Below are 23312 nucleotides of genomic sequence, written 5' to 3' on the forward strand. Positions count from 1 at the left end.
ACTTCCAAGTCTTTCGGAAAGACCGCCAGGACTCACGAGGAGGGGGAGTACTGATAGCGATGAGCCAGCATTTATATAAATGTCGATAATTGACGACTCGTCCGATCTGGAAATCTTATGGCTCCACTGCCACGCTGTACCACACACGATTTTACTCGGTGTCTGTTATAGGGCTCCACATAACTCTCGTGATTTTTCCTGTCAGCTTAATAATTCCGTAAGTAAACTTATCACGAAGCACCCTAACGCACACATCTTCCTCTTTGGCGACTTTAATTTTCCTAATATTGATTGGCAGCACCAGCCCGCACCGACAACTAATAATGGCGAAGCAAAGGAATTTCTAGATGCCGCCGCGGTGGCTCAGCGGTTATGGTGCTCGGCTGCTGACCCGAAAGACGCGGGTTCGATCCCGGCCGCGGCGGCTAGAATTTCTTTGGAGGAGAAATTCTAGAGGCCCGTGTACTGTGCGATGTCAGTGCACGTTAAAGAACCCCAGGTGGTCGAAATTTCCGGAGCCCTTCACTACGGCGTCTCTCATAGCCTTAGTCGCTTTGGGACGTTAAACCCCATAAACCAAACCATAAACCAAACCAAACCGAATTTCTAGATTTCTGCTACAATTTTAACCTTACTCAAGTAATATCCAAACCTACGCGCTGTGGACACGACGAAGCATGGTGCATGAATGACGCTTTATTCAAGAAGGCGAGCGGTTATATAGGAAAGCGGTTAGATAACAGAAATGGGGCGGCTTCTGTCCGGCTAGGCGCGTGTGCATGACTTGCACTACGTCACATCTCCCCTCTCTCTTTTTTTTTTATCGTCGAAGCAAGCAGAGTTTTAGAACTCAGGCGCCGGGTATCTTCGTGGTGGTTGGCGCTTCCGTTCACTCCTGCGGAGTTGTGTAGATTCGGATGTCCCTGTAGTGTCTGGGACTCCCACAGCTGGCAGCGGCGCGGGAGTCTCGTGGTCTGGTGACGAGGGAGGAGGAGCCGGATTGAGGTGTTCTCTTGTGCGCTGAAAGTGTTGACCCTCTTCCGTTTTGACGATGTAGGCACGAGGAGTCTCAGCCCGCTGTACGACCATGACAGGGGACCACGATCTTGAGGGCACGTTGTACATAGTTGCGGTCGAGCCAGTGCGAAGCTCTGGAAGAGGCCGTGTACCTCTGTTGTAGAAGCAGCGTTGCTTGCTCCTGATGTCTTCTAGCCTTCGTCGCACGGTCTTGGGTGGCACTGTTTGTGGCTGTACGTGGCTGGCTGGTACAGGAAGCAGAGTTCTTGTCTGTCGGCCCATGAGCCTCTGCACAGGGGACTTCAGAGAAGAGTCCCGAGGTGAATTTCGACACTCAAGCAATGCGGAACAAAACTCAGTGCTGCCGAAACGGAACCGCCTTAACAGCTTCTTAGCTTCCTGTACTGCTCTTTCTGCCATTCCATTCGAGCGGGGATAGTACGGACTAGACCGGACGTGTTGCAGGCCAATCTTATTGGCGTAATCCTTGAACTGTTGGCTACTGAAGGGTGGTCCGTTGTCTGTGCAAAGTCGCCTTGGGAAGCCATGTGTTGCGAAGATGTCATTGCATGCTGCAATAACCTTGTTGGCTGACGGCGCTTGCACAAGCCTGATTTAAAAAAAGAAAGAGTAGAAGTCAACAACAACTAAGTACTCGGCACCGTTGTGATGACAAATATCAGCTCCTACTGACTCCCAGGGCAGAGTTGGTATCTCGTGACTTAACAGCGGTAGTCGCGCATTTCTTGATTTGTACTTTTGGCATGTTTGACAGCGTTGAGCGACTTCTTCAATATCGCTGTTTATACTTGGCCAGAAGACAACGGTTCGGGCGCGTGCCTACATTTTTTCTGCTCCTGTGTGCGCAGCATGAAGAGAAGCCAGTACCTCACTGCGCAGTCTGGCAGGAATGATAAGGCGATTGCTCCGGAACACAAGGCCGGATTCAGTATGCAGCTCGTCGCGGAAGCTCCAGTAGCTTCGTAGCTCGGGAGGGACGTCAGCCTTGTCAATGGGCCACGCTGTGCTTGCATACTGGCGAAGTTTCACCATGCTTGGGTCACGGTCCGTCTCCCGCAGAACTTGCTCCAGGCGCCTGTCTGAAGCTTGAAGACAAGCGATAGTGTTAACGTGGAAATGCGCGCAATGTTCTACGAGCTGTGCTTTTTTAGAAAAACGTGATAACGCGTCAACGATGAACAGTTGTTTTCCCGGAGTATACTTGACATTTATATGGTATTTTTGCAGGTTTAGACGCATACGTTGCAGGCGGAGAGGGCACTGGCATAATGGCTTCTTGAAAATCATTTCGAGCGGCTTGTGATCAGATTCCACAATGACTTCTGGCTGCCCGAAAATGTAGTCCTTGAATTTTTCACAGCCGTGGACGATTGCTAGCATCTCTTTCTCTATCTGCGCGTACCTTTGCTGCGCTTCTGTCAGCGAGCGAGATGAGTAAGCTAAGGGGTGTCCATCCTGCATTATCACAGCGCCAATTCCGTTTTGGCTGGCGTCTACAGATAGGGTGATTGGTTTGCCCTTCTGGTAATATGCCAATATGGGAGCCGTTGCTAGTGCTTCGCGCAGTGCTTCAAAGCTTTTTTGATGTCTGTCTTCCCAAACCCATGCAGCATTCTTTTTCAAAAGTTCTCGGAGCGATGCTGTGAGCGTTGACATATTAGGAATGAAGCGGGAAACGAAGTTCACCATACCCAAGAATGTCTGTAGCTCTTTCCGGTTGCAAGGGGCCTGCACGTGGAAAATATCTTCCAGTCTCCCTGGATCCAGGCTCAACCCTTCGCGCGTCAACACGTGGCCTAGGTACTTGACGGATTCCTGCAAGAAGTTACACTTTTTTTTGTTCAATTTCAAGTTGTGCTCCTGACATCTTGTCAGCACATTGACAAGATTTGCGTCATGCTCTTCTTTAGTGCCACCCCAGACTAGAATGTCGTCCATTACGACTGCTGTGCCAGTGAGACCTTCTAGTACTTTGTGCATGGCGCGCTGAAATATTTCGGGAGCCGAAGAAATGCCGAAAGGCATACGTAGGAACCTGTAACGACCGTACGGAGTGCTCATTGTGCAAATTTTGGAGCTTTCCTCATCCAGTTTTATCTGCCAAAATCCCGTAGCGGCATCCAAAGTCGAAAAGTATTGTGCTCCACACAGAGACGGTGCAATGTCTTCTAGCGTTGGCATAGGGTAATGTTCCCTCAGCAGCGCTTTGTTCAAATCAGATGGATCGAGACATATGCGTACCTTGTCGTTATTTATGACGGTAACCATGTGGCTGGACCACTCGGTTGGCTCGGTCACCTTGGAAACTACTCCGGCTGCTTCCATGCGGTCCAGTTCCGTTTTTACTCTGTCCTCGACTGCGAACGGAATCCGGCGTGCTGCTTTGACCACCCCTTGGGAACCTGGCTTGAGCTTCAAGTGGTAGACGACACCCTTGAGCTCGCCTAATCCGGAGAAGACGTCTTCATACGGCTTGACTACGTCGTACATCTCTTGGTGCTCCAGTGAAGCAATTCGGCGAATCAAGCCCAGCTTCTCGGCGACTGAGCCGCTAAGAGTCACGGTTACGTCGTCTTCCATTACGAAGAATGTCGTTTCAAATGTTCCCTCGGGTCCGGTGACATGAAGGTGACTACGTTTCGTTGCTCTTTTCTGAAAACCAAAAAATGTGTTCAGCACGACAGCGTAGCTTTCGGGTTGCTTTTGAGTTATCTTCTGCAGCTGGCTGCGTGATATGACCGAGCAATTGGCTCCTGTATCAAGCTTGCAGGCAACTGGCGTTTCTTCTATTTTCACGATTGCAGTCCAGCGGTCGTCTTTCTTGCTGCTTGGCGATAAAGTTTTCAACCAGAAATTATCTGTCTGTCCGTCTGAATGCGCTTCTAGTGACGCCACTTTTTGCTCTTTCACGCAGAGGTTAGCGCTCTTCGTTTTGCACGCAGCTGCGAAATGATTTCTTTTGCCACATTTTAAGCACGTGCGTCCCATAGCAGGGCATGTCGCACTTTTGTGAACGCGAGCACATTTGTTACAGCGGCTTTGCATTTGAAGGACTGCATTGACCTCCACTTGACGGTTCTTGCTGGAGTGTATTTCTTCACTTTGCTCTTTGCCGTGTTCCCGAGCTCGACACATTTCAACAGTTTTGGCCAAGGAAGCATTTTCTGAAAGAAGCCTTTCTTGAAGTTTCTTGTCTCTCATTCCCAGAATGATTGTGCTTCTTAGCATGCGTTCTTCCAGCTCGCCGAATTCACAGCTTTTTGCTAGTACACGCAGCTCTGTTAACCAATCGTTAAAATGTTCGTCTTCCTTCTGGTCACGCTTTCCAAATCGAAACTCGTGATAAGCTAGGTTTAGTGCTGGTTTGTAGAACGCTTCAAACTTTCGCTCCAGTACAGCAATGTCGCTTTTATCCTCTCCAGCATCAAATACGAAAGTGCTGTACGTTTTGCGTGCGTCTTCTCCAATACTGATGAGAAAAGTGGCTGCCTGTACCTCTTTCGGTTGTTGGTCCAGGTAGGTTGCAGTTGAGAAGAGCTCGAACTCTTGCCTCCATGCTTCCCAGCTATGCCAGACATCTCCCGTTGTATCCAGGGCCTTCGGTGGTGGCAGCAGCGAAGTGACGGGGGCGGCAGGCTGGGCGCGGTGCTGCTCGGCGTCTGTCATGGCTCTGGTCCGATGCAATTACCCGGGCCTCCCGGATTGCCGTGCTTCTGCCGTCGGTTACGTTGCCCGGTTGCGTTGCGCGGTCGCTAACCGGCCACTTCTGACACCATGTGGACACGACGAAGCATGGTGCATGAATGACGCTTTATTCAAGAAGGCGAGCTGTTATATAGGAAAGCGGTTAGATAACAGAAATGGGGGCGGCTTCTGCCCGGCTAGGCGCGTGTGCATGACTTGCACTACGTCACACGCGCGTAACACAAAACTGTGCGAACATTTTAGACCTATTACTGACTAATTGCCCAGATAGCGTTCAGCCCATTACGTACCTCCCTGAGATTAGTTATCACAAAACTATGCATGTCAACATCGACCTTAAAGCAATTAGGCGCCGAAAATACAATAAAACAATCCGCCTTTACAACAAAGGTAATTATGATATAATGAATGCCGAACTGACAGCGTTTTTCGTAAGTTTTTCCTCAAGTTTTCATTCACGAAGTATTCATGAGAACTGGCTAGCATTTAAGAATAAACTTGATGCCCTTGTCAATGCATTCATTCCCCAAATAACTTTCCACACTAATCCACACAAACCATGGTTTACTAAAAGTCTTAAAAAGTTGGAAAATAAAAAGAAGCGCCTGTTACGCTCAGCAAGAGCCCATGGAACGCAAAGCGCATGGGCGAAGTACCGCGCTGCGGAAAAATCGTATCAAACTGCTATCTATGACGCCAAGCACAACTTTTTTCATCAAGACCTTCCTAATATGGTCAGCGATAACCCTAGGAAGTTCTGGCAAGCCGTTAACCCTCATCATGAACACGCGATTACCCTCAAAGACGAATCAGGCGCGGCTATGACCGACTCTGAGTGCGCTACTTTATTCAACGCAGCGTTCTCATCCGTCTTTACTAATGAAACCGAAACGCAACTTCATACATCTAATTTACTCTTTGAGCATGCTATGGCGGTAGTCGCATTTTCCTCACTGGGTATTGCGTCCTTAATTAGAAACATGAAAATCTCATCTTCATCTGGTGTAGACAATATTAACTCGAAACTTCTAAAGAACACTAGTGATATTTGTGCCGAGTTCTTATGCTTACTTTTTACCCAGTCACTCTCAACAGGACAACTACCGGACGATTGGAAAACTGGAAAGGTCGTTCCAGTCTACAAATCAGGTAACAAAGATTCGCCGTTAAATTACCGACCCATGTCCCTTACTAGTGTACCCTGCAAACTAATGGAACACGTCATCTATACTCATATCATAAACTTCCTCGACTCGAACAATTTTTTCCATTCGTCTCAACACGGTTTTCGGAAAGGTTTTTCTTGTGAAACGCAGCTAGCCCTATTCATTCATGATTTACATGCTAATCTCGATTCTAACCTACAGACCGACGCCATTTTCCTGGATTTTGCAAAAGCATTTGACAAGGTACCTCATAAACGCTTAATCCTAAAACTTTCCCGTTTGAACTTGCCCCCCGACATAGTAAAATGGATAGAAGAATTCCTGACTAATCGCTCATAGTTTGTCGTTGTTAACAATCAAAATTCCAATCCGCTACCAGTAACATCAGGAGTCCCTCAAGGTTCTGTACTAGGCCCGCTTCTATTCCTAATTGATATTAATGACTTACCGACCAATGTGTGCTCTAATATTGGCATGTTTGCTGACGACTGCGTTGTTTATCGCACAGTTACTAACGCCTCCGACCCAACATACCTTCAAGATGATCTAAACCACATACAGGAATGGTGCGACCGTTGACTAATGGAACTGAACCCTCATAAATGTAAACGTTTGTCCTTCCACCGCCGCCGTAACCCGCTTGATTTCCCATATATAGTCGCTAACGTTCACCTGCAGTCCGTTTCATCATACAAATACCTAGGCGTCACGCTGTGTAACAACTTATCATGGGCTACACACGTTACTAACATCATTTCCTCGGCTAATAAAACTCTCGGATTCTTACGACGTCATCTTCGCCACGCCCCACAACAGGTAAAATTACTAGCATATAAATCTCTTGTCAGGTCAAAGTTAGATTACGCATCGCCAGTTTGGAACCCTCATCAAGTTTACCTTATCAATGCGCTCGAGTCACTTCAAAACAGAGCAGCCAGATTCATTCATTCCTCCTATTCGTACGATATCAGTGTAACGTGACACGTGACACGTGTTGTGTCACGTACAACACGGGACCAGTGGATGGCGAAGAGGCGTGATCTCAGTGACACGAATTCAGGTGTGCATATGCTCGACAATCTGACAGCATATAACAAAAAGCTACTATGGGCAATGAAGAGGAAGGCTGCTGAAATGGCTTATCAGTACGCTTGGCAAAGCAATGGAAAGTTGTTTGTGCGCAAGGCACAAGGCGACGCAGCTATTCGTATTGAAAGTCATGCAGATCTAGATAAGATTCGCTGAATCTTTTCTATTTCCTGCTGTGTTGTTCATTCTAAATTCTGATGTCACAGCCCCGAGTAAATACTTATCATGACTGCTCGTCTTTTACACGCATTGCACAGACTGAAAGTGGAAAGATGTCATTGTTTCATGTTAATATCAGAAGTTTAAAAAACAAATGGAACGATACTGAGTTATCTTTGAGTTCTCTGAACCACGAGTTTGATATTTTGGCCTTCACTGAAACGTGGTTTTTAGACGAAACTGAGGTTGTCGGGGTCCCAGGCTATAAAGAAGTAGGCGTGTACATAAGAACTCGAAAAGGGGGTGGAACTTCACTCTACATTAAAGATAAACATTTGTATGAAGTCTTGCCGGAGTTTTCTGTTGTATGCGACCACTATGAGTCTGTCGCCGTAATAGTTCATGGGACCCGAATTGCTTCAGTTTATCGTCCACCTTCTGGTGATATCAATCACTTCTTGAATTTTGTTTCTAGTATTTTCGAACATGCCTTACTTCTCAATGTACCTATTGTTTGCGTTGGTGATTTCAACATTGATCTGTCATCTGAAAGCCCTCTTTGCCTACGTTTCCGGGATACATTCGAGTCGTTTGGCTGTTGTAACGTTATAAATGCACCAACCAGGATAACACCTAACACAGAAACACTGCTTGACCTGTGCATAACTAGCCATAGTAACGAGGAAACTATTTCAGGAATTTTAACACTGCCACTTAGCGATCATCTACCCATATTCTGTTTTTTTCCATGGGCAAAAAGAAGGGGAGGTCGTAACCGGTTCGCTCCAATCTTTCATCGTAATTATTGTGCTGAGGCGCTAGCTACGTTCCGTACTGGGTTAGAAGCGACAAACTGGGATGATGTTTACTCCGAGGAAAACCCAAGTTTATCCTATGATATTTTCCTACTTAAGGTAAAGGAAAGTTATAACAGAGCATTTCCTTTGCAGCCGGTCAAAGTTTGCAAGAAATCCAGAAAACCCTGGGTAACCGAACAGTTGTATAAAAGAATAAAGGCACGCGATAAACTGTACGACAAGTTTGTTCGGTCAAAGAACCTTGATCTCTTAGCTGAATATAAACGAACCAGGAACAAGCTCAGTTCAGATCTCAAGAAGGCCCGGTTACAATACTACACGCAAAAGTTTGAAGCCATCTCCAGTAATACTAAAAAGGTATGGAACTGCCTCAAAGACATTATTGGAAAAACTAGCAACAAGATACCTAACGTTCTTAAAATTGATGGTGTTGAGTATAAGGACACTTGTTTGGCCAATAAATTTAACACTCATTTTGTAAACTCTGGGGCTACGACACAACAGGTGGTAGATATTGATGGACTTGACAAATACATATCTCCTAGTGTGGTTGATTCATTGTTCCTTACTCCATGCAGTGAGCTTGAAATTATTTGCTGTCTTAGCTCTTTAAGCAAAAATGCTGCCCCAGGGAACGATGATATCAAGGCTCTGCCTATAGCATCTGTTGTTGACCTCATATCTCGTCCTCTGCAGCATATATGCAATAGCTCGTTAGCTACAGGAATCTTTCCAAACAGCATGAAAATAGCAAAGGTGGTAGTTTTGCATAAAGGTGGTGCGCATGATGACATTAACAATTACAGACCTATTTCAGTTCTGCCATTATTTTCTAAAGTGCTTGAGAAAGTGATCAAATCACGCCTAAGTAAGTTCTGTATTGAAAGAGAGCTTCTTGTGAGGCAGCAATATGGTTTCCGTCCAAATAGCTCAACTGAAATAGCCCTTCTGAATATTAAAAACAAGGTTATCAATAATTTTGAAAATAACCGATTCACGCTAGGTCTGTTCCTTGATTTCAGAAAAGCGTTTGATTCTATTAAACATCAAATATTATTTTATAAACTTCCTTTTTTTGGAATCCGTGGCGTTGCTCTCAATCTTATTCGTAGCTACCTGACGGACAGATACCAATTTACAAGCCTTAATGGACATTCTTCTATTCTAGAACCGATTGCATATGGTGTTCCACAAGGTTCAATCCTGGGACCCTTGCTGTTTATAATTTATATTAATGATATTGTCCTCATACCAAATACACCCGATATTATACTTTATGCAGATGACACCAGTGTGTTTTTTTCAGGAAAACAGTTATCTGCACTAGAAACCTTCGCGAACACCTGGCTACATGAGCTTTCATGCTGGCTCCGGATAAACCAAATGCAATTGAACGTTCGGAAAACAAAGTACGTAATGTTTAAGCCGCGAAATAAACCTGAAGATTTTAATATCCAGGTCAAGTACCAAGACTCAGCCCTTGAACGCGTTTCCATTTACAAGTTCTTAGGTGTCTTATTTGAGGAAAACTTAAGCTGGACTTCTCATATAAATAAGGTTCACACAAATATCTCTAGATCTCTAGGCATTTTGTATAAAGTGAGATATTTGGTTCCCAGCTCTATTAAACGTCAGTTGTATTTTGCTTTAGTACAGTCTCATTTACATTACTGTCTGTTAATCTGGGGCACCACTACCAAGACAAACTTGCACAGGCTTGAGATATTGCAAAAACGAGCTCTGCGTTGCATAGAAGATGTAGGTCCGCTAGAACATACATACCCATTATTCTTAAAACATAATTTACTCAAGATAAACGAACTATTTCAACTAAAGCTTGCATATCATATTTATCATGAAGTCACCCGTGACCCAGTTTCCTTTTATGCTTTATACTTCCCTAACAATAAACCTTATGATTTCAGGTATAGTCATTTTCAAATGCCTCTGATGAGAACGAATTATGGTATGCAGCACATTGATTACTTAATTCCTGATTTACTTAATAAACACCCACGTATTATGGAACTTCTGCAGCAGCCTCGTTCCCCCCGTAACTTCAAGAACAATGTTAAAATGTACCTTCTGTCCCTATCGCCTCCATAAAATGTCCAGTTTCTAGTTTTTTTTTTTTTTTTTTACTCGCTGGGTGTATGTCCAGGTTCGCTATTTTTGGTTTTGTTGTCCTAAAGACGTAGGAGGCATGCAATGCGGTTTTCATTGTTTTTGGTTTGCGTGCTATTTCTCCCCTTGCCTGTATGTTACTTCTATGCATCTCATTGTTTGCTATTTCAATTTTTTTGTTTTGTCCTAGCTACATTTCAGCTATGCGTTGTTTTTTCTTTTATTTTTCATTGCGTCTGTGTTAATTATGTGTAAGTCATTGATCGTTACATATAATTCATGTAGTATGTATGCGATGTTGTTACTTTTCTTGTTTTTGCTTTGTGTACTTTACTGTGTAATTTTCCACCCCCCTGAGCAATGTAACGGGTGACGGGGCCACGTCAGGCAAAAAATGAATTGCCTTTTGTCCCGTCACCTCTGACAAATCGATGTCAAAATAAACTTCACTTCACTTCACTTCACATATTTAAAAGCGGAATCCAGTTTAGCGCCCCTTTCACTTCGTCGTCGTATTTCTAGCCTCTGCCTATACCATAAATTTTTCCATAGTTCGCTGCGCTGCGCTCCCTACATTGCCCCGCCAGCCGGCATATCCCACCACATCCGTCATCCTTTCCAAGTGTTTCGCCCCCGTGCCCGTACTGTTACCTGTGCCGCTTCTTTTTTTCACCGTGTTTCTGTAGACTGGAACGACCTCTCCAATGACATCGCTACCATCTCATGCCCATCCATATTCGCCGAAGCTGTTACCAACCATTATTCAACATAACACTTGTTCTATTGACTGTTTGTACCCACCCCTTATGTAATACCCCCAGTTGGTCTTTAAGGTATTAAAATGAAATGAAATGAAATAATACAACTCTTCCTACAAGAGTGACTTCAGATACTGCTACTCTGTTGGATGCCTGCATCACTAATGTAATATCTTCTGATAATGATTTTGGACTACTTGCATCAGATATTAGCGACTCTAGGAAACTATGGCTAGCGGTCGCTAATATATGCCATAAGAAACAACCTAACAACATAATCGAAATTATGACACCCAATGGTAAGCTTCTTAACACTGAACTACCTAATGTAATGAATGAATATTTTTTGGCAGCTGGTAACGTAACTACAGGCTCATCACCACCTGCGTCTAATTATAACGACCCGATTACTCCTTTTCCTAATGCTATAGTGTTCGAACAGGCTACTTCCCGTGAGGTAGTGACATTAATTATGAACATAAGAGATAATGTGGCTGCAGGACACGATGACATAAGGGCACTTCCACTCAAGTATGTGTCATTATTTATATGTGACATATTGAGTCATATCGTTAATCTTATGTTAACGGCTGGCGTATTTCCAGATGCGCTAAAAACTGCAGGTGTCACTCCGGTATACAAAGGGGGCGACAAAACTGAAATGTCTAATTATCGACCTATTTCTCTCCTGTCAGTATTTTCTAAAGTTTTTGAATGTGTCATTAATAACAGGCTGATGGGCTTCTTTCATAAATATAACATTATCGATAGTTCGCAATACGGATTTATGAAGAACAAATCCACAGAACAAGCTTTATTAAATGTGAAGGAGAAAATTATTGAAAATATCGAACATCGAAGATACACGCTTGGTCTCTTTCTGGATTTTCGTATGGCATTCGACTGTGTGCAGCATAAACTCTTATTGCAGAAACTAGGAACTTATGGCATTCGTGGTACTGCGTTAGATTTACTAAATAATTACTTATGTAATAGATCCCAGTATGTGCAGGTAAATAATGTAACTTCCAATCACTGTGCTATTAGACAGGGAGTACCACAGGGGCAATATTAGGACCAATGCTGTTTATCACCTATATTAATGACTTGTCCAAAATACCAGGGTCACCTCATTTAATTATGTATGCGGATGGCACTAACATTTTCTTTTCTGCAATTTCCATGTCGGAGTTAGAAACAAGTGTAAATTCTTATCTAAAGAAACTTCATTTGTAGCTGCAAAATAACAATCTAAGTTTAAACCTGACAAAAACCAACTACATTATTTTCAGACCTATTAGTGCACTCATATCGCAACCTATCAATATACAATATTGTCACGTTGTAGTGACGGCAGTCCAGCGGTCAGGAAGACACCAGAAATACTTGCAAACGAAGCTCTTTATTTGGGCTGACTTGCGCCCTCAAAAGAACTGAATCACTCGGCGGCGGCGTAAGCAACAGGCGTGCTCGGCGGTCGTCGAACTACGAATGTCCGCCGCTCGCGGCATCGCTCAATTTAAAGGCGGCAAGGAAACTTCCAGATAACAGGACAAGATCATCTACAGTAATCTAGAAAACCCTAGATGCAGCCCTTCATGGCTGCGATCAATCGAGATTAGTCTGGTCGCTTCTCGCGCCACGAACAAAAGTGATAACAACCCTTTCCTGCAGCCTTGAGCGTGAACGAACAAACACTACAATGATACGTGGCATTACCCCCCTTCCAAAGAAGCATCGTCTCGATGCTTTAAAATGAAAATAAACACGGAGAATGAAACTTCGAGTCCTTCAGCGTTCATAATATGGCTTCAGGCGTACGACATGTACGACTTCCGGGCGTGGGCGGCGTCGCTGAGATGCTGTCGTGCCGTCGGGGATGACTTCATAGTCGAGGTCACCGATGCGACGGAGAACCCTGTACGGGCCAAAGTAGCGTCGCAGCAACTTTTCGCTCAATCCGCGGCGGCGAACTGGCGTCCATATCCAAACCCGATCACCTGGCTTGTAATGCGTGTCTCGTCGGCGCAGATTGTAGCGTCGGGCGTCGGTGTGCTGCTGGTCTTGAATGCGAAGCCGTGCAAGTCTTCGGGCTTCCTCGGCGCGATGAAGGTAAGCGGCGACGTCGAGGTTGTCTTCGTCGGAAACGTGCGGGAGCATTGCGTCGAGTGTTGTTGTGGGCTTCCTGCCGTATACCAGCTGGAATGGAGTAAACCTGGTTGTCTCCTGGGTGGCAGTATTATAGGCGAAGATCACGTAGGGCAGAATAGAGTCCCACGTCTTGTGTTCGGCGTCGATGAACATGGAGAGCATGTCTGCGATGGTCTTGTTCAGACGCTCTGTGAGTCCGTTGGTTTGCGGATGATAGGAAGTTGTCCTCCGATGACTTGTCTGGCTGTACTTTAAAATGGCTTGCGTCAGTTCCGCTGTAAATGCTGTTCCTCTGTCTGTGATGAGTACTTCGGGTGCGCCGTGTCGGAGGAGAATTTGTTCGACAAAAAATTTTGCAACTTCTGTTGCGGTACCACTAGGCAACGCTTTTGCTTCGGCGTAGCGGGTCATGTAGTCGGTGGCCACGATGATCCACTTGTTACCTGATGATGAAGTAGGAAAGGGGCCGAGTAGGTCCATCCCGATTTGCTGAAAGGGCTTAGTTGGCGGTGGTATGGGGTTCAGGAGTCCGGCTGGTCTAGTCGGAGGCGTTTTGCGTCGTTGACACTCACGGCACGTTTTCACGTAATGCGAAACGTCGGTAGCTAGCCGCGGCCAATAGTACTTCTCCTGGATGCGGTGCAACGTGCGAGCAATCCCGAGATGCCCTGCAGTCGGCTCATCATGACATGCCTGCATAATTTCTTGCCTGCATAATTTCTTGCCTGAGATTTTTGGGCACGACAAGAAGATGCACTGTCCTGTTGGGCGCGAAGTTCTTCTTCAGAAGGACATTATTGTGAAGGACGAAGGACGACAGTTGGCGCTTGAACCCTCGGGGAGGCGATGCGGTCTTGCCTTGCAGATAATCAACCAGGCTTTGCAACTCAGGATCCGAGCGCTGCTTCTGCGCGAAACTGCTCGCGCTTACTGGTCCTAAGAAAGCGTCGTCGTCTTCCTCTTCCGGTGCTGCGTGGACGGGGGCTCGCGACAAGCAGTCTGCGTCGGAATGCTTGCGGCCAGATTTGTAGACTACAGTTATGTCGAATTCTTGAAGGCGCAGGCTCCAACGAGCAAGGCGGCCGGAGGGATCTTTCAAATTGGCTAGCCAGCACAGAGCATGGTGATCGCTAACAACCTTGAATGGTCGTCCGTACAGGTAGGGGCGAAATTTCGACGTGGCCCAAATAATGGCGAGACATTCTTTCTCGGTGGTCGAGTAGTTGGCCTCGGCTTTCGACAGTGAACGGCTAGCGTACGCGATAACCTTCTCCTGTCTGCCATTTTTCTGAACGAGGACCGCTCCTAAGCCCACACTGCTTGCATCGGTATGAACTTCGGTTTCGGCGTTTTCATCAAAGTGCCCGAGCACAGGAGGGGACTGTAAGCGGCGCTTCAGTTCGTTGAAAGCTTCCTCTTGCGGCCTTTCCCATTTAAAAGGCACGTCAGCCTTGGTAAGTTGGGTCAAAGGTTCAGCGATGCGCGAAAAGTTCTTGACGAATCGCCGGTAATAAGCGCATAATCCAAGGAATCTGCGTATAGCCTTCTTGTCATTAGGCTGTGGAAACTCTGCGATCGCAGCCGTCTTCTTGGGGTCTGGGCGAACTCCATCCTTGCTTACGACGTGACCAAGGAACAGCAGCTCCTCGTAAGCGAAGTGGCACTTCTCTCGTTTCAGTGTCAGGCCTGAAGACTTGATCGTTTCCAGCACTATCCGAAGCCTTCTGAAGTGGTCTTCAAAGCTTGAGGAGAAGACAACAACGTCATCTAAGTAGACTAGGCAAATCTGCCATTTCAAGCCTGCGAGCACCGTATCCATTACTCGCTGGTACGTCGCTGGGGCAGAGCAGAGGCCGAATGGCATCACCTTGAACTCGAAGAGTCCGTCTGGCGTGATGAACGCAGTCTTCTCGCGATCTCTTTCGTCGACTTCAATTTGCCAGTAGCCGCTCTTCAGGTCCATCGATGAGAAGTACTTAGCGTTGCACAGCCGGTCCAGTGTATCGTCGATGCGGGGGAGGGGGTAGACATCCTTCTTCGTAATGTTGTTCAGGCGGCGGTAATCGACGCAAAAGCGATGGGTGCCGTCTTTCTTTTTCACTAGGACGACCGGTGCTGCCCAGGGGCTCCTCGATGGCTGGATGACGTCGTCACGAAGCATTTCCTCAACTTGCTTGCGGATAGCTTGGCGTTCTAACGGCGATACGCGGTAGGGGCTCTGTCGCAGTGGTCGTGCGTGTTCATCTGTGACAATGCGGTGCTTGGCAAGCCGGGTTCGTCGCACATTCGATGCTGATGAGAAGCAATCGGTGTACCTTTGAAGAAGACTGCGTATTTGGTCTTGTCTGCTCCGGGGTAATGCTGGGTTGATGTCGAACGTGGGTTGATGGCCTTGTTCTGATAGTTCTGCAGGTTGGTCGGGTAGGGCAAATACGTCTCTGATGTCTGCCAGCTCGTCGAGGAAAGCGATCGTCGTACCTTTGTTTAGATGCCGGTATTCTTCGGTGAAGTTGGTTAGCAACACCTGGGCTCGGCCATTTCGGATTTCGGCGACTCCCCTCGCGACGCCCAATCCTCGATCCAGGAGTAACTGGGTGTTCCCCTCGATAACACCTTCGGCATTTTCGATGTCTCCAGTACCTATGCCGACGAGAACACTTGATCGGGGCGGCACGCTCAATGCTTCATCGAGGACGTTTAAGGCAACGTGATGAGTCGCGCTCGTCGCAACAGGTATGGCTTTTTCCGTGGAAAGCTTGATCGACTTAGATCGAAGGTCGATGATCGCCCGATGTTCGTTCAGGAAGTCCATTCCCAAAATCACGTCTCTCGAGCATTGCTGTAGGATCAGGAAGGTTGTCGCATAGGTTCTCCCATTTACAGTAACTCTCGCGGTGCAGCGTCCTGACGGCGTAATCAGGTTGCCACCTGCGGTGCGGATCAGCGGGCCATCCATGGGCGTCCGGAGGGGGGGGCAAGGGGGGGCGGCTGCACCCCCCTGGAAAATCACTCACTCGAACCGTGAGTGATGGCCGCACGTCAGGGGCGGCGGTGCGCTCAGCCAAAAGAGTAAAAGCGGCCCCGCTTCCACGCTTTGGGTCACATCTGCGAAGTGCCGCGTCCGGGGACGCGTCGTTGCAGACATACAGCGGCACCGGCGAGCATGTGTTTCGAGCCGTCTTGAGATGTGTGCCTGTTTCTTTGATCTCTAGAGAGATAGCGACACGGAGGCAGACAGTGCACACCCCGGCCACCGATGAATTCTTCAGGAGGGAGGGACAAATCAGCCGTGTCCATCCCCGCTTTGTCGGACTGCACAGGGGCAAGCGGGCGATGAGTTGGCGCCGCCGCCGCTCGCTGTCTCCTCCGATCCACGGGAGAGCGCAGTTCGGTACAAGCGCCGCTTTCAGAATTTTCGGCAAAGGGGATTAGCTGCTTTTGTTCACGGCGACGCAGTCTCCAGAGGCGCCCCCACACCAGCGTTCCTTGCGTCTTCTCCGGAAACCAGCGCCTTTGGTCAAGGCAGCCCGATGGCGCCTGCCTGGCTCGCCTGTCACCTCTGGCTGGGCCTCAAATTCCAACAGCGCCCATGTACTGTGCGATGTCAGTGCATGGTAAAGAGACCCAGGTGGTCGACATTATCCGGAACTCTGTACTACTCCGTCCCTCATAGCCTGAGTCGTTTTGGGGCTCTGAACCCCATAAAAACACACAAAACAAATTTTCCGACCGGAGTGGCGAGTGTCCCTTCCCCTCGGAAGTCGCGCGGCGTTCCTTGCGTGTGCGCGCCTCTTTGTTTGTGCTTCGGTGTTTTTAGTGGCCGGTTGTCAACGAAGCTGAGAACAACCAAGACAGCGGACGAGAAAACGACGAGCGGCGAGTAGTGTGTGTGCAAATACTCGACTGTGCGGTTGCGCGAGCAAGATGGAGCGAGCTGTCTGAAGCTGCGAGCGTGCATTTATCTTGTAAATAAGTTTTCGCTGCATACATAGTCATTTTTTGTTTTCAACGTACGCATTCAACCGTTTTTCCAATCAATGTGTATATATTTTTAACACTACCAACCCCGAGGAACTCCATAGCCAGCTTTGTCTCGCGCGGTCTCGAATGATGGATATTCGACGCTTCTTCAAGCGTCAGCGGTTGTCTGACGAAGCATTATCCAAATGCGCCCCTGCAGATTCTGGTGTGACATGTGACAACGGTGTAGCATTTGAACAGAGTGATGCAAGCTTTTATCACCGGACAGTAGCTGATGTCGTCGACTCCATGGAAGGGACTCTGTCAACAGTGAGTTCAGGTGATGCAGCAGGCCGAGATGATTCCATTTCTCCTTTCTTGGGATTCAAGTCCGGATTTGACCAGAGCGATGCAACCTTTCATCACCGGACAGTAGCCGACGTCGTCGTCTCCATGGAAGGAACTCCACCAGCGAGCTCCGGTCACGCAGTAAGCCGAGACGATTCCCTTTCTCCTTGCTTGGGATCGAAGTCCGGAGACAACATCAAGAAAACAAATAACTTGCCTCAAGAATATGACTTAGGAGAGTTTCTAGGCAAAGCTAAACTCACTGCCATACCGGACTTTTTGAAGTTACGTCTTCTTACTAAGCCATGGTCGCCAAATGTTACATATGATTTTAAGAAGGATGTAACACCTGGAAAGAGGCCTTTTCGACATCAGTGGCTGGGAGATTACGCCCCCTGGCTTGCGTACTCAGCGACAGCGAAAGGCGCCTTTTGTCGTTTTTGCGTCATTTTTCCTCCGCGTGTTCACCGGGGTACTCAATGTAGTTTTATCGTGCGCGCTTTCACTAACTACAGAAAAATGCACGAGGCGTGCAGGGATCACGTAAAATCCCAATGGCACCAGGAGGCAATGACGGCCCCACAGAACTTTATGGATGTGATGAAAGGCAAGCAGCTACCCGTTGTACAACAGCTGAACAGAGCACTGCACGCGCAAGTTGAAAGGAACCGTGAGAAACTTTCCAATAGTTTCCACCATTGTCTTTTGCGCGACGCATGACTTGCCGATTCGCGGCAAGCAGTCCGATAGTGGAGTGTTCAATGATCTGCTTGACTTTCGTGTAGAAGCTGGAGATACTCTACTTCAGGAGCACTTCGCTTCTTCTGCTGGCAATGCCAAGTACACTTCTGTCCGCGTCCAGAACGAGATCATCACAATCTGTGGCGACATCCTGAGAGAGCAGATAGTTACCGAAACTAACAAAGCGTTTGCTTTTTCCGTTCTTGCTGACGAAACTGCAGATATTTCAGGAAAAGAGCAGATGTCTATAGGCGTTCGCTTTATTGACAAGGCGGGAGTCGAAGTGTGCATTCGAGAGCAGTTTTTGGGATTTGTAGAGCTGGAGCAATTAAACTCCGCTTGCATCGCCGCGGCAATCTTGAAGCTTTTGACGAATGTCGGGCTGATTCTTTCGAACCTCGTTGGACAGGGGTACGATGGATGCTCTACAATGGCTGGAAAAGAAGCTGGAGTGAACAAAATTATACAAAAACAGTTCCCGAAGGCACTATTTTTCCACTGTGCAAGTCACAAACTAAATCTCGTCATCAACGATTTGAACGACGTCTCTGAAATTCGAAACACAATTGGGATAATGAAACAAACCATAAACTTCTTCCGCGAGAGCGTGCTCCGGAGAAAATTGGTGCCCAACATTCCGATGCTGTGTGAGACAAGATGGTCTGCAAAGTACAAGTCTATTAGGATCTTCTCTCAGCATTACGTGGCCATAGTCGAAGCACTCGAGCAGCTCGCGTCCACGGAATCATGCTCGAACGCTGCAACTAGACAACGAGCTCACATCCTCTACTGCGGAACAACAAGCTCATCTTTCATCGTCTGCTTGCATATTGTAGCGAAGTACAGCGCTCGGCTCGAACCAGTTACGAACATTCTGCAAGGTGTATCCATGGACTTCCATTCTGTGCATGGCCACATCACTGAGCTACAACGTATTTTTCGCGGCCACCGGACAAACGCTGTAGAGGAGTTCTCTAACATCATGAATGCAGCAAGGGAGGCAGCCAATCACTTAAATGTGGTGATATCTGTACCAAGACAAGTCTCTCGTCAGGCCCACCGAGACAACTACGGGATTCAGTCGCCAGAGGAATACTACCGTGTGGCAATATATGTGCCGTACTTGGACTCCCTCACTGCTTCTTTAGCTCGGCGCTTTTCTGAAAGCAATGAGAGGAGCTTCAAACTTCTCCAGCTGCATCCATCAAAAATGAAGCACTTGAGCCGTGTTGAGTTCGCTGTTCTCGCCGAAGAACTCCAGTGCTTTTACGGCATCGACAACTTCAAGGAAGAGGCCATCTCTTGGTACGAGATGTGGTGCAACAAAACTGGGGACCCATCAGAAATAACTTACTGCGAGCTTCTACATCAGGCCAAGACATTCTTCCCTGGTGTTGCAAAAGCCATTGAGGTGGCTCTGGCTTTGCCAGTTACTACCTGTACGGTCGAACGCTCCTTCAGTACAATGAGGAGAGCGAAAACGTGGCTACGCTCAACGATGACAAACGACAGACTGGACGGCCTTTGTATGATGAGTGTGCACCGAGAGCGTGTAATGAAGCACAGAAATGAATTTATCACCAGTGTCATCACGCAATTCGCCCAGAAAAATCCGAGGCGTCTACAGTTTCTGTTCAAGGAAGACTGACTGAGTGACTGTCGTTGCGTGTTTGTGAACATATTGTGCTGTGTGCTGGTCATCAATCCGGGTGTGTCGAGAACCCGTATGCAGCAAGACTGAGCACTCTTCTCCACGAAGTGATAGTATCTTTTTGCATTTTTATTAATTTTAATTGTTTCTTCGTTGATAAACTCCAATGTATCTCTCCTAGTCTCGCTTTAATTTGCTGTTTGTAATTTTTCTTTCATGGGTGTATTTTACTTATTTATTTTATTTATATATAAATAAATAAATTTACTCCGCAAATAGTTCCTTTTTGCTACGAACATACCCCCCCCCCCCTCAGGCGCCAACAACCAATGGGGCCCCCCCCTGCAAAAAATTCTGCGGACGCCCTTGGGGCCATCCCAGGTTGTTGTCACCTTCCTGAGTCGGACAGCGAGTGGGCCACTCATGACAGAGTAGTCAGCTCCCGTGTCCACCAAGGCAGTAACCGCGTGACCGTCGACCGTAACTTCAAGGTCACTTGTTCGCGTTCTGGTATTGTACGTTGTCTTCGGTGTCCGATCTCGGCTTCGTCGAGTAGTGAGGCTGCGGTGGGCGTACTGCGACGTTACTTCACTGGGCAGCGGTAAAAGCTTCAAGTCTGGCCGCGTCGTCGTCGGTGTCGTCGTCATCGGTGTCGTCGTCGTCGGCGTTGTCATCGTCGGTGTTGTCGTCGTCGGTGTTGTCGTCGTCGGTGTTGTCGTCGTAGTTGAGGCATGGTCTTGAGTACTCGTCGATGGAGGATCTTTGTCATTGCGCTTAGAAGCAACCTCACCTCCAGAGGCTGCTTTATTTAGTTTAACCTTCGTGGGCTGGGGGAGCGTCCACGCACGGCGTAACCTCGGCTAGGAGAAACAAAGCGCGGGGACGATGGCGACGGGGAACGTGATAGGCGGCTCGGCGATGAGTATTCTTCCCGACGTAAAAACTCCTCGATTTCGGCTGGTCGCTGGCCGGGTCGGGGTCGTGGAGCGTCGTAAGAGAACCCTCGGATGCCCAGTCTTCTGAATGGGCAGTGCCGGAGGACGTGACCGGCTTCGCCACAGTGGAAGCATAGTGGGCGGCGCTGGTCGGGAGTTCTCCACTCGTCGCATTTCCTCGGCTGCGCGCGTCGCTCGTAGGACGGGCGGGTTGGGGCGAGTGGGCGGCGGTCCAACGCAGCTGGCTGAGGGCGATAGGGGCTTGGGTCCCGTCGTCGAGGTGCAGGACGGCGCACAGCTGCGGCGTAAGTCATGGCTGGGGGCTGCAGAGGCTGCGTGGGTGTCGGCGTCACACCCAAGGCCGGTTGAACCTCGTCCCGGATGACGTCAGTGAGCGATGAAAGTTGCGGCTGCGTTCCCGTTGGCAGCAACCGTCGGAGCTCCTCTCGCACAACTTCACGTATAACCTCCCGCAGGTTATCATTGTTAGCGGTGTCCATGCAGCTTGCTGACAAAAAGCGCTGCTGGCGGTCATACTGGCGGGCTCGGGCGTCGAGAGTTTTCTCCATTGTGGATGCCTCTTCTACGAATTCAGCGACGGTTTTAGGTGGGTTGCGAACGAGGCCGGCAAATAGTTGCTCTTTAACTCCTCGCATAAGCAACTTCACCTTCTCTTCTTCCTTCATGTTCATGTCGGCACGCCGGAATAGACGCTTCATCTCCTCAGTATACACTGCAACGGTCTCGTTTGGGTGTTGTATGCGAGACTGTAGCAGCTGCTGGGCTCTCTCCTTTCGCACGACGTTTGTGAAGGTCTTCAGAAGCTGTTCCTTGAAGGTTTCCCAGTTGGCAAGGCTGGCTTCCTCATTCTCGAACCAGACTCTTGCTGGTCCCTCCAGGGCGAAGAAGACGTACCTAAATTTCATGGCGTCGTCCCAGTTGTTGAAGACAGCTACACGGTCGAACTGCTCCAGCCATTCCTCGGGGTCGGCGCCAGGCGAAGCGTCGAAGGTTGGTGGCACCCGTGGCTGCTGCAGAATGATTGGAGTGGTCGTCTGGGGCAAGGTCATGATGGACGTTGGTACTTGCTTTCGCTTCCGGGTAGGGTCCGGCAGGGTCCCGAACTCAGGTGCGTCCCCTTGCAGGCGTCGGCTTGCGCGGTGGACTGGACTCAGGTCCTGCGGTAGATGACTCAAAGGGCTTGCGTCTCGACTTGTAGGGGGTGTCCGGAACATGGGAGGCTACCCAGCACCTCCACCAGATGTCACGGTGTAGTGACGGCAGTCCAGCGGTCAGGAAGACACCAGAAATACTTGCAAACGAAGCTCTTTATTTGGGCTGACTTGCGCCCTCAAAAGAACTGAATCACTCGGTGGCGGCGTAAGCAACAGGCGTGCTCGGCGGTCGTCGAACTACGAATGTCCGCCGCTCGCGGCATCGCTCAATTTAAAGGCGGCAAGGAAACTTCCAGATAACAGGACAAGATCATCTACAGTAATCTAGAAAAACCTAGATGCAGCCCTTCATGGCTGCGATCAATCGAGATTAGTCTGGTCGCTTCTCGCGCCACGAACAAAAGTGATAACAACCCTTTCCTGCAGCCTTGAGCGTGAACGAACAAACACTACAATGATACGTGGCAATATGCAAACACTACAATAAGTCGGGTTACTAATAAAAAAGTTCTTGGCGTTTGGTTTAATGAAACCCTATCCTGGAATGTACATGTTTCAAAGCTAACTACAGAATTAAGTAAAGCTGTTGGATGCCTGTATAAAATTGCACCTCTAATACCTGTTTGGCTTAAGCTAGCAATATATTATGCCTTTTTCTATTTCAAACTATCGTACTGTGTTTTAGTTTGGGGAACCATAAGCCTTTTTCTATTCCAGGCTATCGTACTGTGTTTTAGTCTGGGGAACCACGACAGCTGCTAACATGAAAAAACTTCACACACTCCAAAAAAGAGCCTTGCGTCCATTAGAAGGATTTTATGGCTTACCGTTAAATTTGCCAACTGCTCCACTCTTTAGAAAATAGTCTACTAAACACTAAGCAGATTTATAACTTTCGCCTGCTGCAGCATATACACAAAAATCGACTATATGATTCCACCAATGAAACCCCGACAATGAGGTACCCCTTGAACAAAATAATGATAGTAGTACCAAGAATCTGTACAAACTACGGCAAACAAAGTTTGAATTATCAGGCACCAACTATTCTCAATGTATTAGCGTTAAAGCTGAATTTACCATCTCTAAATAGTTTTAAGAAAAAAGTCAAGATGCTTTTGTTACAAACCGACCCTTTATTAACATGCAAAGATTCTCAAGGTTGTCTCGTCCTTGGCGTACATTTTGCTATTTTTACTTTTTCACTGCATACCATGTTACTTTATTAAATTACTACGCTTTTAGTATTTGGTAAAAAATCAGTGTTTACACCGTTTATGTGTAAACACAGTTTATGTTATGTTTTCTGTGCAGTGCCTGTGCATCTCTTTTCTATAAATATTGTGTATATTGTGTTCTATTCACGCTGTCTCTAATGTATGCAGTGCTCCTTACTTGAATTTTTGTTATGCCATTACATTTATATGTATATAGATTATATCCCCTGTGTGTTATATATCGAGGCCACACTTTGTAATACAGTGCTTCTTCATC

The 23312-nt window shown here is 47.6% G+C and overlaps 1 protein-coding gene across 1 annotated transcript; it reads right to left on the reverse strand.

Moving 5' to 3' along the window:
• Positions 1–843: 843 nt before the first annotated feature.
• Positions 844–4803, reverse strand: LOC149327712 (uncharacterized). Its single transcript, XM_089563298.1, has 2 exons — positions 4534–4803; positions 844–1627 (listed from the first exon to the last, which is right to left on the reverse strand). The coding sequence occupies exons 1-2, from the start codon at positions 4614–4616 to the stop codon at positions 844–846; spliced, it is 867 nt and encodes a 288-aa protein (XP_089419424.1). The 5' UTR covers positions 4617–4803.
• Between the last annotated feature and the right edge of the window lie 18509 nt (positions 4804–23312).

Source organism: Amblyomma mixtum, chromosome 10 (assembly GCF_055824585.1).
Source record: "Amblyomma mixtum isolate Tamu chromosome 10, ASM5582458v1, whole genome shotgun sequence".
In the NCBI taxonomy this organism is placed as follows: Eukaryota; Metazoa; Arthropoda; class Arachnida; order Ixodida; family Ixodidae; genus Amblyomma; species Amblyomma mixtum.

Bases quoted from the DNA above. Each gene is read 5' to 3' on its own strand.
- LOC149327712 (XM_089563298.1), bottom strand. From the start codon at position 4,616: ATGTCTGGCATAGCTGGGAAGCATGGAGGCAAGAGTTCGAGCTCTTCT. The intron at 1,628-4,533 runs GTACAGGCAGCC...TTTTTAAATCAG, and splicing joins TGGACCAACAACCGAAAGAG to GCTTGTGCAAGCGCCGTCAG.